Source organism: Melanostigma gelatinosum (genome assembly GCF_949748355.1).
Source record: "Melanostigma gelatinosum genome assembly, chromosome: 3".
Lineage (NCBI taxonomy): Eukaryota > Metazoa > Chordata > Actinopteri > Perciformes > Zoarcidae > Melanostigma > Melanostigma gelatinosum.
Window position 1 is genome coordinate 3,308,560 of NC_136636.1, and position 17,749 is coordinate 3,326,308.

Sequence of the window (17,749 nt, forward strand, 5' to 3'; positions counted from 1 at the left end):
ACCGTTTAGTCTCGGGACTAAAACTACCAGGAACTACTTTGGTGGAAATGTGGTTAATGTGTCACCAGAGCAGCCCTGTGCTGTTACAGTCTCAGACTACAGCTATAAAACATCTTTATTGAGGGGTCTGGCAAACACAATATTCATTTTGTAAATGTACACAGCAGTGTTTAGCTTTTTCATTTAACCCTTCCCAGTGTTAGGAGCAATTAAGCATTACGCTCTGCTTAGCTGTACATTTGATTTCAGTTAAAGCTACAACAAGGATCTTTCATTGGACTAAAGTGGTAGTGTTTCTGAGCACCAGAGTCCCTTTAGGAAACTTCTCATTTTACTGCAGCGGGGTCTGCCACTCTGCCACTCTCGGTCCTGGTTCTGGTTCTCCCGTGCCTCCCTTCCCTCCAGCGGATCCAGCAAGGAGGAGGAGGAGACGCTACTGCTGCCGGGAGCTGAGCTCTCCTCCCCCCGGAGCTCCGTATCTGGGTCTGTCCACGGTGGACCGGTCTCTGCTGGAGGATCTGGGTCTGTCCACGGTGGACCGGTCTCTGCTGGAGGATCTGGGTCTGTCCACGGTGGACCGGTCTCTGCTGGAGGATCTGGGTCTGTCCACGGTGGACCGGTCTCTGCTGGAGTCTGAGATGAAGAAGTTTCTGGTGAACCTGCATGAGTTCATCTGATTTCACCAGAATCCGACCCGGTGGCATCGATGACGAGCATCAAGAATAACTCTATAGAAATAGACTATCTTCTCTCTGATGGTCTCTTTGCTGATGGTCTTATAGATGATCAGGACTAAACTGAGACTGGTTCATATAGAGGATCAGGACTAAACTGAGACTGGTTCAGGACCAAATAAAAGTTCCTCACAGTAACATAAATTGAGGCAACCTTTCATTCATACCACAAATGCTCGTCAGTGTAACAGCAAATCTGTTTTGTCAGAGAGGTTCCACATTATGTGGAAATAAATATGTCGACTTGTCGAACCACAGTTGATGATTCAGCGATCATACACACGAACATTGTGTAAGAGTGGAGCTCCAGATGAATCATGGAGTTCATAGCAGCCCTGCTGGGTGCACAGGCGCTTATTCTAGATATATATATATATATAGTTCTCCATCCTACCGGAGAACGTTAGATCTCCGTGAGATGAAGAGTTTCGGGGCAACGTGAGGAAGTTCTCCTTTTCTTTGTGTGTTCTTGGACGTAATGTGATGGAACTTGCAGACTTCCTGTGAGGAGAACACATGAGTCACGTCCGTTGTCAGATAACAGGGAAGAGGTGTGTGTGTGTGTGTTAGTGATTCAGAGCTTGTGGCATCACATCCTGGTATTTTACCAACATGGCACAAAACCAACGGGGGCACTCCTTCCATCTGCCACACACCCACATACCACACACACACCAACATACGCACACACAGTCATGTCTAATTAAGCAGAGGGTTGCTTTAGATGAATCTCTCCTCAGGGCCTCGTAACACTCAAGAGCTCTGAATCCGTCCGTAGACGTGATGGTGAGACGATACACAGATCGCGCTCAGTTCAGTGTAGCGAACAAACAGAAAGAAAGCATGAAGATCGATTCTTTTATTGTGGACAGAAAGTAGTCAAGTGCCAAAGATCTCTGCTGTGTTGAGCTGTATGAACACGGAGCAGACCTGAATATATGAAGTACAGTTGCATGTATTTCCTGTCACATTCTCTACAACGGTGGAGCAAACACACACACACACTCGCGCTTGTGAACCCTAATTCTGCATCACGTGTTTCAATCAACGTACCGTGTGGCTGCATGTGTACCGATCTGTAGAATATGATGTGAAGGCCGGGGCATCTCTGCAGCACCACACTATTTTATTTATTTTATTTCATTTTGACACATTTCGCCTTCAACAAATATTGTGTCTCCTTTTGATTTAAAAAATCTCAGCGTTAATAATAACTTTATTTATTTAAGAAGTGCTTCCAATAGATCCGGCTCTACGCATTAACATGAATACCTGAACCACCCTAATAAACAAGCACTAAAGGTTATTTGGTTCGAGGAACACAGACTGTGGGGGTGCGTTGAAGTGAAGCATCATGGGACCTTTAGACAGACGGCTTATTGATTTCTGTCTCAGCGATATCAGGAGTGACATTATGAGCCATCGACCCTCCCTCACCCCTCTGACACTTTCTCTGACTCACGGATGTCTTTCTCTCTCTTCTCTCATTCGTCTCTTTTCTGTTCCTCCATTTCTAACTTTAGCTCCGCCTCCATGTTGGTGAGGATTTGACGAACGTTTGAGTTTTAAATTTATTCTCCTCGTTAACTCAACTTCAAAGGAAAAGTGTCGCTCAAAACAACCGTCGACCCGCCCTCCGTGTGTGTGTGTGTGTGTGTGTGTGTGTTTTATCCGTCCTGTACTGAAGGTGAACTGAGAATGACACGGCTTCAGTGGGTGTGTGTGTGGAATAGCAAATGGCTTTCAACACCGAGCTACAGCCGTGTTCAGTGTCTACACGGGGACACACACGCACACACTTGTATACAAAAACACACCCTGCAAATACAGGCCATCATTTGATGTGACGTCATCAAGGCTTAGTCCCAACAATGATCTACTTAATAGTTCCTGAGAGTTTGTGTGTGTGCGTGGGAGCACTTGATTTCAGGGAAGTCTCACTGCTGACAGGAAAATAGTTAGCCTCAGGTGAATATGGGTGTGGACACACACACACACACACACGGTGAATTCGGTCGCTTTGATGGTAAACTAACCAACAAACACATTATATAAATACACACACGTTAAGGTACGTCGTCGTGTGTGTTCACTGAGGGGGAAGAGGGGGAAGGAAATAAGGAAAAAGGAAAGAAATAACAAGACAGAAGGAAGAACAGGACGAAGGAGGGAGGAAACGATGGGGGAGGAGAAGAGAGAAAGGAGATCAAAATCAGATTTGGGTCAAATAGCTCGTGCTAAACAAGATGCTATTTCTATGTGTCTGATACATATTTAAATCAGTCAACGTTTATGTAAATAAGCATCAGATTGTACTTAATTGACCATGACATTTGTAATAATGTGAATTATTACACATCCATAGCCTTACTCGACAGTCTGTTGTGTAACAGACTCAGTTTGTATTGACAGGGATGGTTAATAATTACATTCAACATTTCGTCTAGCTGGAAAAACTGCACGAGCGTTAAAAGGCAAACAACAAATAGTCCTAAATTGTTTAACTTTGTTGAGATCATGCAGGTTTTTTTTAATGTCTGATAATCTTAGAATATACTGGAATATTCTTTTAACATCAGATAAAGATGGCGTTCTCTTTTTAACTTCATTTAAAGGGTCCTTGAATGGACTTTGAATGCATTAATCATCAGTATTACAATTGTAGAGATGCTTTTTTTTTTTTTATCAGTCTTAAAGTAATTGATGTTGGGTCGTTTTATAAGTTTGTAGTTTGTTTTAAAAACAGATTTTTATCACTCGGGCTTGAGGATTTGCAGCATTTTTCCAATGCTAATTGTATTAATTGACCCTTCTCTAAGTCCCGCCCCTCCACCATCCACAAGCCAATCACAGCGTAGCTTTAGCTCTGCTCCATGGACTCTCATGTAATCTTAACTGATGGCATTAATCGGTCAACATATGTATGTTCGGTTTAACGGTTAATTATTAACATATATGTCAACATATAAATATGTATTTATTTCAGGCTGGTTTAGAGGATTTGGAGCTCGTCATTGTTAAACTTTGCTACTCGTTACTCAGAGAGGTTGGAAGGAGACTAACGTTTCTAAAATGTTATGTTTCTACGTGGAGCTAACATTAGCAGAGTACGTTAGCGTATCGTGAACTTGCGTTAGCACGTCTATGCTACGCTAGCTACTGAAGGTGTATCTTCTATTGTTTTAACCTGTTTTCACTGCTGAATCAGTTTAACATCCTGGATTCATCCTTCAAACACATAATAAACTCTTCTGTCTGCTTCTCTCTCTGAAATCTCTTTTGTTTCGCCATGAATATTATAATGATGCAATAAAATTGGAGACACAGTTGCGTGATCAGTAGGAGACTTGAGCTACACGACTGGAGACAAGAGATACTCAAATGATATGCAAAGAAACAGAAATAGAAAAACAAAGTCACATGGAGATCAGCTGCCGTTCACTTCCTCTTCTCCAGAACAACGTGAACCCTCGGCAGGAAGACAAGCGAGAGGGAAGAAAGAAAAGTGGGTTTTAGAGTAGGATTTGGACATTAAACTACAAAAACAGACAATACTTACAATCAGATTCCTCCCACAGAACGAGAATGTGAGAAGAAACATGTGTTTCATAAACACAAACTTTTGGTGTCACAAAATGAGCAAATTAATAGTTTTACTCATCTGTCAGTGATGAGAATATAAATAGTTCAATAGACACAGACTTCTTTAGACTCTGGGTCTGAAGTGTTTCCTCCTCCACGTCTCTGCGACTCCAACATTTGGAACTTTTAAGAAGAGGGATGAAGGTGCAGAGAAATAAATGAGGACACTTTTAATATCCTCGTATCATGAGCGATGTACGAACAATAAAGAGGAATGGAAAGTCCATTTCCACTCAATATCCACCTCATTGTTTGACAGATAAAGGACCAGGTCCAGACTACACTGAACAAACCATTAACCTGATGTTGACGCACCCTACCTGTCTGTCTACTCCCCCCTCTCTCTCTCCTTTGTCTTCCTGTCTTTGAGTAAACCAGTGAAGCTCAAACACGCCGTCAAACAAACCATCAACCTGCTGTTTGAACATCCTCAGCCTCTCAGCGAAGCTGCTTTAATACGGGGACGCTCGGCAAACTTCACTGAAAAAGGCAGTTGGCAAAATTGCAGTTGCAGAAATGAAACTAAATGTTTGTGGGCCTGTTTTTAAAGAGTTATGTCTTCATTAGGAACCAAAGGGCTTCGGGTTGAGAGCCACAGAGTAGTGAAGTCATGAAGTATTAAGAGACGGTCCTGGGATTTATTGACAATACATAGAACAACCTGAGACAGACTGGAATGAAATGCATGTGCACAAAGCCCCAAACAGTGACTTCGTCTCGTAAAGTAAAACCAAAGTGATGACCGTCCTCTGTGGTGTGTAATCGGCAAGTTTCGCTCTCAAACTGGTTTCAGAGGAATTCACTCCGTCACATTCTTCTGACGAACGCCTCCCACCGCAGTGATTTACGATGAAGGTGGTCATCAATATTCCCAATACATCACAATCCGCCATACTTCTTTCCTCATGCAACCAGTAAGTCTGACTGAAATGGTTGAGTTTCCTTCTAGAAGGCTGTGGATGCAGAGCTGTAGTCGCCATTTGTGTTTCTAATGTGGAAGTGAACATTTAAACGGTCCCGGTATATTTCTTATTATCTGTTTGGCAGGTGACTTGTGAAGGATTTGTGCTCCACGTAATGTTTTACTGCAGTTTTAAAGCACAGCATGGTGTCGATTGTCCACTGAGGGGTCGCAGAAGCCGATTGGTTGATCCGACGTCCTGTCGGGAGGCAGGTCCAAAATTAAATACAAGTATAGATAAAAGTACGAATGTTTCTGAGCGACAGCCGTGCACGTTTCACCAAGACTCTGAAACCATTTTTTTTACTTATTCCACTGAAAAATACTTTCAGTTTATCTCTTCCTCAATAACTTCTCCAACACGGTTATCAGATGATCTGGAATTTAGAAAATAACACACAAACACACGCGGGTAGCAGATACTTGGCAGTCAGCTGGCTGCATGGCTGCAAATGCAAAAGTAAGACCGAAAGCTGCAGTGAACACACCCACTCACACGTTTCGTTCAGCAAGATCATTTTCACAAATGAACACCACTTTCATGATTTCTTTGAGCATGAATGCAATCGGCAGAAGCAAGAAGCTAACGTTAGCATATAAACAAACTATACTATGGTGGTGCGACCTTATACGACGACTGCGTATTCCAAAAAATTCCAAGATGGCCGATGGCCAAAAGACCGAACTCGAGGATTCTCGTCTGCAGCCCACGAACCCAAAGTGTGACATCACGACGGCTGCGTCCACTTCTCATATACAGGCTATGGCTAGCAACACGAAAAGCCACAAAAAGATTCACAAGAGGGGTGTTAACCGACGTATTTAATGTCGTAGAGATAAACCGTCATTAGCTTGTGTTAACCACAGACCTTATATCAGACATCTAACAATGAACCCGTTGACTTTGAGACGAGGGAACCAAATGCTGACTGGTTTCCTTGTTTTAGGACACTGTGTTTCCGACACACAGAGAAGGAAACACAGCTCCTGTTATAATTCACCAGCAGCATCGGGTTTCTTTCATCGTCCATAACTGGATTTTTGAGGCTTTTTAAGCTTCAACCTGTTTTCAGTCCTTTTTTCTCTGGAAACGTTGGTGTTTCTCTCTTAACGTTATCGGTTCTTTGTTTTGGTTCGTCCTGTTGTTCTCTGGCCTTCCAGTTGAACATGGTAAACGCACAGGTGTGTGTGGATCAGGTGACAGGATTTATATTTTGCATGAGCCAAAGTGATTTTAGCTTTTTTAATTACAGACGTTTATACCATTCGTCTTCTTTTGATGGATTCCTACTAGACGACTCACCAGAATCTGGGTGATTGTCACTATTTAAACGTTTTCAATGCCGAGAGGGTTTATTTACTCAACAGTCAGGTGTGTTGTCCAGATCGTGCGAAAATTATAAACATCATATCTCCCATGTTTATATTTAGCTGTGGATTGTGTCGAACAATGCATCCGTTCATTAGAACGTTTTAATTCTGTTTGAGGAAACACTATCTTTTGTTGTTTTTTAGGTTCTTTTAGTCTCAATAGATCAATGCATTTGCAGCTCTGAAGTTAAACAGAGATATGGCATGTTACTACAGCCAATAAAAAGGCGGGCCGAACCAATCACTGTCATTTTTCTTTATTTGATAGCGACAGAGCATATTGATGAACATCAGTATAAAATATAAGATGTAAACAGGCCGGAGTTAGCAAGAATGCTAATTTACATCTGTTGTCCCGAGGCAGGGAACAAAAACAGAGACATTACAGGAACAAATATGTAACACACAAGTAAACGGTTAAATATTGAATATTAAAACAAAATAAATTGTTTTACAAGTTGAGTTAAGTGTTCACAGCTCTGGTTTGCTGTAAGCCGTTGTTTGAGATGATGTCTTGATGCGTTACTGTGGAGATAGGCCTTAAACACATGATAAACTGTGGTAGTTTATAATGACACCATCAGCACACTGTTAGCTACCTTTTTCCTCATTGCTAATGGAATATCTTTTTGGTTTTGGTCGAACAAAACGAGCACATTGAAGAAGAAGAAGCTGGTCCACTCAGTGACTAAACGGTCTTTCTTTAGAAGTCCCGTCAGGTCGACAGCAGTACTCTCACTTTCCCTGGACGTCCCGTCTCTTCCTTTCTGCCGGTCAGTAGAGCGTGTCGGGATTATCAGAGGAGGATTATCCGCTGATAGACTCCGCCCTCAGACCAAAGTAACCGTAGACCTGTAAGCAGACAGAATGACGGCTCTGTAGGTGAACAGAGTTTACTGGGTCATCTTAAAACTACACTTTCATGCTGGTAGCAAAACCGTTCATGAATATATTACGTTTGTCTTCAGTTAATCTTCTTTAAGAAACCTTTCAGCACTACAGATGAAGATAGTATTAGATACAACCTGACTGATATCGGATTCTTTATGCTGATTGCTTTACCTTTAAAAACTATTTTCATATACTCTTTTTATTTTTTTATTTTTTTAAGACTATTAAATACCGTAAACATTCATCTTTCATAACGATCACTTACACTTGGTAACATTTGGTACTAAGATGGACATTTTACTAAAAACTAGTCAATCAATACCCTCTGTGGACAAACATGTAAACGGAGACACTTTCACTAAATTACCCCAAAAATATCTAATTTCTCCTTCGTCCTGTTACTTATCGACCAACATATGTTCTGAATTCTCCTTTTTCTTTTTCTTCTTATTCTATTCTGATGATTGTGTGAAAATTTAGCAACTTTAAGATGTCATTTTGGGCTTTTGTCATTACTTTCAACTGATAGTTCGTAGCTCAAGCCATCAGTTGAGAAGACCCAGAATCCTAATGTTTATATTTAACAATAAATGATGTTTATATGTATGTATTTATGGATATAAATGGATCTCCTTCCGAGCCGACAGCCTCTACTTCTGACATTTTCAACCATGAAACCCAGATTTAAATTCAACACAATCAAAGATCCGACTGGTTCTCATGTATTATGTAGTCCAGTCACCACCTTTGTCACTTCTTCTTCTGAGAGTCTGCAGCTGTTTTGTTTCCAGCTGTCTCAATGAACTCTTCTGGACTCAGTCTTTGACCCTCGTGGGGCCCCCGGGACCTTAATTTAGCCACAACCCGCTCTCAAGCTGCTGAATCTCAAGCGCTGGTACTCTTTGTCCGTCTGAGGCGTTTCTTTCAGCTCTTGCTCTCTGCAGAAAAACAACCTGCTGCTGAGATGTTACGTCTGCGACCGACTGTTACATTCCTGTTCGTCACAACAAACCTCGACAGAATTTAAGGTTCAGGCGAGAAGCGGCGGTGGGAACGAGGAGGCTGAGATACGAGAGGAGACATTTAGTGTTGTAGGTTCTGGATTTAAAGTGATAGCGTAAGTAGAATAGACTTCATTCTTTAGATGTCACATAAAGGTAATATTACAGTGCTGTGAAGCCCTGTAGTGGGCCTGTAGGCTCAGTCACCATTGTGTTACTTCCTTTTTAATGAGAATCTTCAAGATGGCCACTTTAAGGAAGTAGGAAATCATAACGTTCATCACATAGGATCTAAAGGAATCGACAGGTTGTTCCACGTCTGGTTGGTTTTTGCTAACGGACCAAAAACGAATGTCGTGCACATGAAGCTAAGATGTAAGCATAAGTGTATTTGGGCTAATTGTTTGATTACAGGTCTCACTGAACTAAAGGTCTTTGTACACGAATGCTACGCTATCACACCGAGAGAACTAAAATGTACATGAATGTGATGAGAAGCCGGTGGCAGAGCTACGAGCTACAAGAGATTTGATATCCGAACAAGTCCCGTGGGATTTATACACGAGACAATTTTACACACATGGATTTTGTGAAAGATTAAAATGTGGGTTTTGTTAAAAAAAAGAAAAACCCTCGCATGAGATGAGGTTTTGGAAAGATTACAATATGTTATAAATGCTTTCAATTCAAAAGAACATGCCACATTATCATATCTAGAACTTTACCAATCCCATAACACAAATGACTTCTGTACAAATGCTCAATTCTAGATTACCTTTTCATGTGCATCATCTTAAATTTCACTTATGAGTTTATGCTCTTTCCCCCTCTCTCTAAATCCCAGCATGCATTCTGTTCCAGCCACAACCCGTTGTGTCCCCCCCGCTGGCATCAATACAGTGAATTCACTTCCTCTTTTCCGTTCGTCCTGGCTTCACTGGTCACCTGCAGTATTTCACGTCGCAGCGCTAAACCCCCGTAGCTAGTAAAGCTGTCGGCCTCATGCCGTGTGCATGCCCGGCTAGCTGTGGAGCGTTGGAGGGTGGGTGGGTGGGCTGCTAACGGCTTTAGCGGTGTGGAGCTAAGAGGCTAATGCCGCGGTGTTGGGGGTTAAATCGGTATTATCTGAGGCAGAGGAGGACGGTCAGGGTGACCGGGTTCAGAACGGAGAGAGAAAGTGGTGATTCGGGCTCTGCGGTCCAACAGGGCTTCCCTGTATATTTTGTTTTAGTTGAATAACCAGAGCGCAGCTGTCGGCTGCAGATGTAACTCAGGGTCAAAGCTGCCCTCAAATGACGTAATCGATCAGCTGCTGGTACAGTCGGCCGACGTGGGAACAGCTCTTCAACGAAGACGTGTGAAATATTCTGCAGTTCAAAGATGAATATAATAGTCTTTCCTTCTGTAGAGCTTTGGAGCACCTCAGGGATGTTGGGCTGTGTTGGTGATGTAGAGAAGTTAGTTTAGTGAAGATATTCTTTAGTTTGTTTACATTCAAATGCTGCTGAAGTTATGGACAAAATACTGAAAGTTCATCAAAGTGAATCGGTGTGTGTTTCCATCAAATATGTGCACGGGTGTTTAAAGGATTAGTCGACTAATAAGTCAATTTCATGCATTAATCAGTTACTATTTTGATGAAGAATGAACTGTTCAATTCACAAGCGATGCTGCTGAAACTCACTCTTGTGATGATTTTCTTTTTTCTAACCGTCTTGAGTGGAAGAAGTTTAATGAAAACAAGACTCTCATCTCATTGGTGATAAAAGCCGAACGTTGAAATGCCACCGACTGTGTTCCTCACGTGAAACACCGAGGAGCCAAAAATAACACGAGTCGGTCAGCTGTCCATCTTTGAAACAGTTCAGAGCTGCTGCTGTTCACAGTAACTCAGAAGGAAAGCTGCGAAGCTACGACTGTTAGATCAACCCATTAGTTGACAGAAAAGAGTTGACGGCAACTTTAACTGGTATATAACGTGAGACCTTCTGTCTCCATCGTTCATCTTATTCATCGATATTCAGAATTAGTTTTTCCTTTTCTACCGAGCTGTCTCTTTTAATTTTGCAAACTCTCCTCTTCCTTCCAGTCCTGATCTTGATCTAATACCCCAGATTTAGATCCAATCTCTTATTAATTTCCTTTCAGGATAAAACATGTAATTTCTACTCTTAAAATCATATCGTAAATGCTCCTTTCAGGGTTCGTATGCTTGTGGAAAAGTCATGTTACGTGGATATGGCAATGTCCCGGCATGAGACGGGTTTAAAAATCGATGAGCCCAGAAAGTTTTGGAAAAGTCATCAATCTCCATTTTTTAAACAATCCTTTACTTGTTCCTGCAGATCAGTTCGGTCACTTCCTGTTCCGCTGTTCTCTCTGCTCGTGGAAACAGACCTTTTTATATTCTTCTTTATTCGTGTACACACAGACCTTTAGGAGAATGTAAAGTGTTGAAAATGATCCTCAAAGACATGAAAACGTCCTGAAAAAGTAGCGGGATAAATCCTGTGCAGAGAAACAGCTGACGGGTTAAACACTTTAATAACTGCTCTATCTCTCCCTCATTATGGTCATAAACTCTTTAAGGTTATTGGTATAAATAATACAGATTGAAAAGCTTTTGTGTTGAACGTCTCAGTTACACTCAGTGAATCCTGTTGTGGTCGGACTCGTGTGATGTTTAATGTCGTCGGTGTTCTCTGTTCGCTGCAGGCCAGTTATCCAACGTGGGAGGACTTTGTAACCAAAGGAGCCAAGCTACAGTCACAGCTCAGGTAACACACACACACACACACACACACACACACACTGTTACGCTAAATAACACACACTGATGCCGCTAAATAACGGAGCTAACGGCTAACGTTAAAGGAGGTTGCGTTACGATTCGGGGTGTAACGGTACGCGTATTCGTATTGAACCGTTCGGTACGAGGCTCAATACGAATTAAATTAAATAGAATTAAACAATAATGACCTGCAGTAAACTCTGTTATCCTAAAAAGAAGCATGATATCGCAGTTCAATGATTATTACAACCGTGGTCGTGAGCCCGTCAGCGCAGGTCTTCTTTCCCCCCGGGCTGTCAAATGGAAAGGGTATTTAAGGATGAGCCACGCCCCGGCACAGGTGAGACTCATCCTGGTAACAATCCTCCACTCCGCACCTGTAACAGATGGAAAAACCGGCCCAGAGTGTAGGACAGGAGGAGAGTCGTCACAATATATAAATAATAAACCGCAAGACACAAACACAACACTTATCTTATCATCACGGCCTCAAGCTGAAGATATAAAGTAGACTTATCAAACAGTAGAATTATTGTGTTTGAATATATTTAGTGCCTTGTGTCACTTTCAGGATGAGGCAGAACATTTATTTATCAGAAAACATTATTATTGTTTAGGCTGCTAATGATTAGTCAGAGATTTAAACCAACCGCCCTAAACTTTACCCCGTTTATAAAAAGAGTGTACCAGTGGAACAAAGCAGACACATTTAACGTGTGTGTGTGTGTGTGTGTGTGTGTGTGTGTGTGTGTGTGTGTGTGTGTGTGTGTGTGTGTGTGTGTGTGTGTGTGTGTGTGTGTGTGTGTGTGTGTGTGTGTGTGTCAAGTCTTTGGTGTTTTAACATGGAAGAGAGTTTTCCACTGAGATCAGACAGACACAAACTATTGACTGTCGTCTGATCATCTTAGTTAGGTTTGCAGGGCTAATGGGTGTGTGTCTGTGTGCACAGGTATAGCCACATAGACCTTGCTGGTAATGGGACACACAGACAATAGGTCCATTGATGATGATAATGTGCCTTTGAGGGCGACTGGCCTCTCATGTGGCTCCATTCCATCTCTCTTCCAAAATAAAAGTCCTTCATATTGTTTTGGTTCGCACTGCTTAGTTATAAGCAAACAAAAGTCACGTGACTCGCTTGGTAACCTGCCGTCCGTCCACGCGGGGGCTCAAAGGTCACTAAGAGTACTTCCTGTGTGTTTAATGGATTCAGTCGATACGTGTCTGTTTGTGTTTGACTCCAGGACGACCATCTTGGTGACCGGAGCCTTCCTGGATGCTTTTCAGAAGGTGGCAGACATGGCGACCGGGACTAGAGGTACACACACACACACACACACACACACATACATATAAAGTTGGATTTTGCGCTCTGCTGCCAAACACACCAAGAGGAAAATCATCCTGAGATCAGCGTTGTTTGCGTGGGTATTTATATTTATTTATTTATTTATTTATTTATATATATATATATGTGTGTGTGTGTGTGTGTGTGTGTGTTGACGTCTGACTAAACCAAGGGAAATGCTTTCCCTCCTGATCCGTCTGTTCCTTCCTTCTTACAGTGTGGTCGTTCACGGTGTCTTTTTTTAATTATAAATAATGAGCTCATGAGGGACCTAATTAGCTCCATTTACTCTCTGTAGAGCTGTGTGTGTGTGTGTGTGTGTGAGAGAGAGAGAGATAATATAATGTAGAAACCATGAAACATCGTGCTACTGGACGATGAAATGGATAAGGAAAATTGCCCCAGCCAATTTCCGTAACGTCGGTCTTTGGTTTTGTTCCTCTCGCTCTCTCCCCCCCCCCCCCCCCCCCCCCCCCCGCCGCCGCCCTTACCTACCGACGTGGGCCATCTTCAAACATTAAAATAGTTCCTTCTCGCCCATGAATACAGGAGTCGGTATTGAGGACGTGGACTGCCAGAGCTCTCACAGCGTGTTGGGGCTTTGTTAGGACAGTCAGCTGTCGGTGTGATTATGTGACTCAGAAGGCAGTTGGTATTTAAAGGAAATCCAGTTGCGTGTGTGTGTTCGTGTGGGAGTTGAATCACGATCACGACCGCTCCTCTTCATGGAAGCCTTCAGAAGACCTGCTCCGTCATGTCTCAAAGAGAGGCATGTGTGCGTGAGAGAGAGAGACTGCAGGTCACGGTCGCTAAAACCTACAAAAACCCCCGAAGACATCGTACATTTCACAGGATCAAAGTCAGCTAAAATGTCAGCCTCCCAACTGGCGAGCTAAACGCCGCCACACTGCACAGCGCACTGTTGCCATCGTTGGCGCTGTTAGCACCGTTAGCTGTCTGCTACAAATGGATAGATTGCCGGTGTCGTTGATTGGAGACATTTTGACGCAGCGGACAAACATGTAGTTGTGTACACATTTTAAGAGACAGGCAGGCGGTCGAGGTTCCTGCAAATAGATGACAAAATATACATCAAGTGGACCCTCACTGCTACAGTTCAGCCTTAATGAGTCCCAGGATGCAGGTAGGGGGTTACATTAAGGCTTTCCTACGACAAGTTGAGATGTTATTCTGGTAGCTGGTGATGGTGGTGAAACATTTAATTTAGTCAAAACTGCCTGTTTGGCTTTGAAGTCGCTACAAGTTTGATTTAAGATGCTGTTGACTCCATAAGAGTAGGTCGGCCATTTATTTGTTGTATTGGTGGTTCTAAATCTGGCTCCTCATATCAAAGTGTTTTTGGGAAAGACCCTGAATCCCAAATATCTGTATATGTGGGGACTCGCGTCTTCCCACTGGGCATTTCTTGCAACACGACAAACACTATTACATTTAAACCCAAACATTTTTTTATTATTGTCCTTGTGTCTTGTGTACGACGGTTTTGGTTCCCATTTAGCACCTGACGTAGTTCAGGGCTGATGCCATCTGTTAGCAGTTAGCTCAGCATGAAGCTAATGCTGCCTCTACCCACTGCAAGTTGACCGTGTGTGTGTGTGTGCGCGCGCTTGTTTCTGAGCCTCTCACACTTTTCTCCAGCTTGTTCCGGCAGCTTCTGAATTCTTCAGAAGTTCCAATCAATTTTGATTAGCAAGCCTCAACAGGACACACTCGCCATCAGTCTAAATCTGTACATGTAAATAACTTGAATATATGTTGTTCTTGTGTAAAGAGCGATTAGCAACCACATGAAGGAAAAGTGAATTGCTGCCTCCTGCCGGTTAAAAACAACGAATTTGGGATTTGCAAATGGAAAATGATGTTTGTGTTTAAAATACGATCACAAGTGGTCACGTAGAGACACATTCTATATTAATACACACACACTGCATCTGGTGGTTAGACAAAAAACTAGACTGTCCTAGCTTTTATTTTGAAGAACGGGTCAAATCACTTCCAGGTCAAATTAAACTGGTGACTCACACACACACACACCAACGCACACACCAACACACACACACACACACACTGTTAAACTCTTTGCGTCGACAAGTCTTTTCAGCATGCAAACACACGTAATTGTTTTCTCCCTGTCAGCGCCTTATAACACCAGCGGTGTGTGTCTCTCGCTCTCTGAGAACCGGTCTGGTGGGTTCGTGTGTGTGTGTGTGTGTGTGTGTGAATCTTGTGGTTGGTTTCTACGGTACTGTTCTCATCTCTCTGTGATCTGAGGACAGAGGGGACAGCTGGTGATGTAGCATGAAGGCGTCTCTCTCTCCTGATGTGGGAGTTTCTCTCACGTTGAGAACGAGCCGGAACACATTTTGCTTGTCTGATGACTTTAAAATGTATTTTCTGTCAGGGTGGACTTCGCCTCACAGGCAGCGACGTGGTGTCACGGCAGGTAACGTCAGAACTGGACGTACTCAGCCAGAGCCACGAAGACGCGTGAAACGCATCTCAAACTGTGTCTCCTAATGAAGCTTTCTATGCACCAGTACAGATGCAACAACTGAATATCTTTTGAATCACAACAACTGTTGGCAGGTAACTTCCAAATTACACATATTATCCCAGTCTTGATCGAATAACCACAGACTTTATAATCGAAGTAGACGTAGTCATCGTGACGTCACCCATCGGTTTGTGGACTGATGTTTTGAAGCCTCGAGTTCGGCGAATTTTGCCATCACCATCTTGGATTACGGCCGTCGCCATGTTGTTGTTTTTTCGCAACCAATGAACATAAGTTACCATATTTTTAATGCGGAGGAGTGACGTAGAGACGACTTATACGTCTCTGGTAGTGGTAGAGACCTGTCAATCACAGTAAGCCCCGCCCTAAAGCATCCCCTGCTTTATGGTCTGTTTGACTCTAAATGGACCATAATGTACGAAATGAACATCATGCTGTATTGAAGAAGACTTGAAACTAGAGATTGAGACATAAACTCATGTTTACAATGTTTACTGAGGTAATAAATCAAGAGAGAAGTAGAGTCATTCTCTATAGTCTTCTATACAACCAGAGGAGTCGCCCCCTGATGGACACTAGAGAGAATGCAAGTTTAAGACACTTCCTCATCGGCCTCGCTCCCTCTTGCACTCTTCCCCCCCCCCCCCCCGCCCTCTGACTGTGTCGTGTTTCACCAGATTGAGTTTACATCAAATTAAATCCCATGCGCCTCCATTTCAATCATATTCCGGTAAACACAGATGAAGGCTCTGCACTGTCTGGATCGCTCTCATCACATTTTCTTGGAAGGCGGGTTCCTCTCGTCTGGTTCTCCGGTGGTTCCACCTTACTGGTTTGTCGTCGTCTTTGGCATCATGGGTTCTTCTCAACGCACGCACACACACGGATCACAAGACGACCCACTAGAGTGCTGACGAGCTGTAACGGGATCTCAGGTCAATGCTTTAGATCAGACAGGTGATCGACTGGTCAGTTAATCAATACCTGGATCAATACTGCTGACCAGTCAGAGAGCAATACTTTTAAGTGTAGTATCTGCATACAAATGTCCCTTCACGTGCTTTAAAGATTCTGGCCCAGAATGGATTTCTTTTGGGGAGGGAGGGGGTATTTCCGTCACAAATCAATCACTTTTTGACCTTAAACCATTTTAATTTCCTACATGTCAACCGATATGAGAGTGTTAGAACGTGGTTCAGACAGACAGACAGACAGACAGACAGACAGACCTGTCAGGAGACAGCAGCTCTCAAAGTCGACCAGAAAACAAGGTTATCCGCTATTTCAGTATTAAAATGCACGTGCAAATAAAGGTTGTCTGACTGGTTGGCCGGTCTGCTTAATGTTCTAACACTGCCTTACACCGGTTAATATGTAGGCGAAAATAAATCCATTCAAATCTGAAGGTGTGAGGTCAGAAAATGATTGATTTCTGACATAAATACCTGTTTGTCAGAAGCTTGTCTGCCTGACGTCACATTCGGAGCGACACCAGAGGAACACCAGCCTCTGTGGAGTCTTTTTTGAGAAATCGAAAGGAATTAAAAGCCTCACGCGTCAGTGAAAGGGCCACATTATGAGGAGGGTGATGCTGGAAAATCTTAGGTTAGGTGTGGAGGGCGAACAGGTCTCTCTCTGTCTGCTGGAAAAAGGAGGGAAATTATAAACGACTGGAGCAGCTTTTTATTTTCCTCCTTTTTTTACCACCCAGAAGAGTCAATGACAGATTTTTAGTCGAGTCATGAATTCGCATTTCACATCAATAGCACATGTTACACAATAGCGTAAAGAATTTTTTCATTACATACTAATAATATATGGAAACAACACAGAACAAAGCCAATAAGAGAATGGCTTCTGCTTCATATTGATGAAAAAGGTTGAAGCCAGTTTTTATTTTACACGCTATGGTTACATGTTTTAGACAATGAGGTCCTTTCCTGTTTTCTTATACTGGTCCCCTGAGTATAAAGCCGGCTCCGTAAAGAAACCGTTCTCACTTCAGTGTAGAAGAACTTGACTGCCCTGACCTCGACCCCGTCAAACCTTTTGGGATTTGCGAGCCGGGCTGAATTGCCCAACATCCGCTAATGCTTTAGTGGGAGCAAATCCCTGCAGCCGGCTCCCAAAGCTTCCTGGGGAGGCTGTTATGGCAGCAGATTAAAGGTACCCTGCTAGTTTTCGGTTAGTTTTTTCCTGTTTTTTAAAAACATTTTTCCGCACAAGCTCGGGGAAGCCCTCGCGTGATCACGCAGCAATGTGACGCGATGTACTGCCGATGGTTTCACAATATTTCAGCCATCTACAGGCGCTAATGTGCCGAGAAAAAGTAGTGTTGCAGCAGAATGGAGGGTCGAAGAAGACTGGAACGATGCAGGTCTCGCATTCATATCCAGTTTGTGCTTCATGAGGAAGTAAAATGCAAATGTACAACATGTATTAGTTTAATGCCCACCAGAGTCGTGAATCAACAG

At 42.9% G+C, this 17,749-nt stretch overlaps 1 protein-coding gene across 1 annotated transcript in view; it reads left to right on the top strand.

Annotated features, from left to right (window-relative positions):
* Positions 1 to 17,749, top strand: part of mtss1 (MTSS I-BAR domain containing 1) — a 40,052-nt gene that overhangs the window by 2,392 nt on the left and 19,911 nt on the right. Inside the window, 2 exon segments of the mRNA XM_079266375.1 lie at positions 11,316 to 11,377; positions 12,636 to 12,709. Of these exon segments, the coding sequence (XP_079122501.1) occupies positions 11,316 to 11,377; positions 12,636 to 12,709 (136 nt within the window).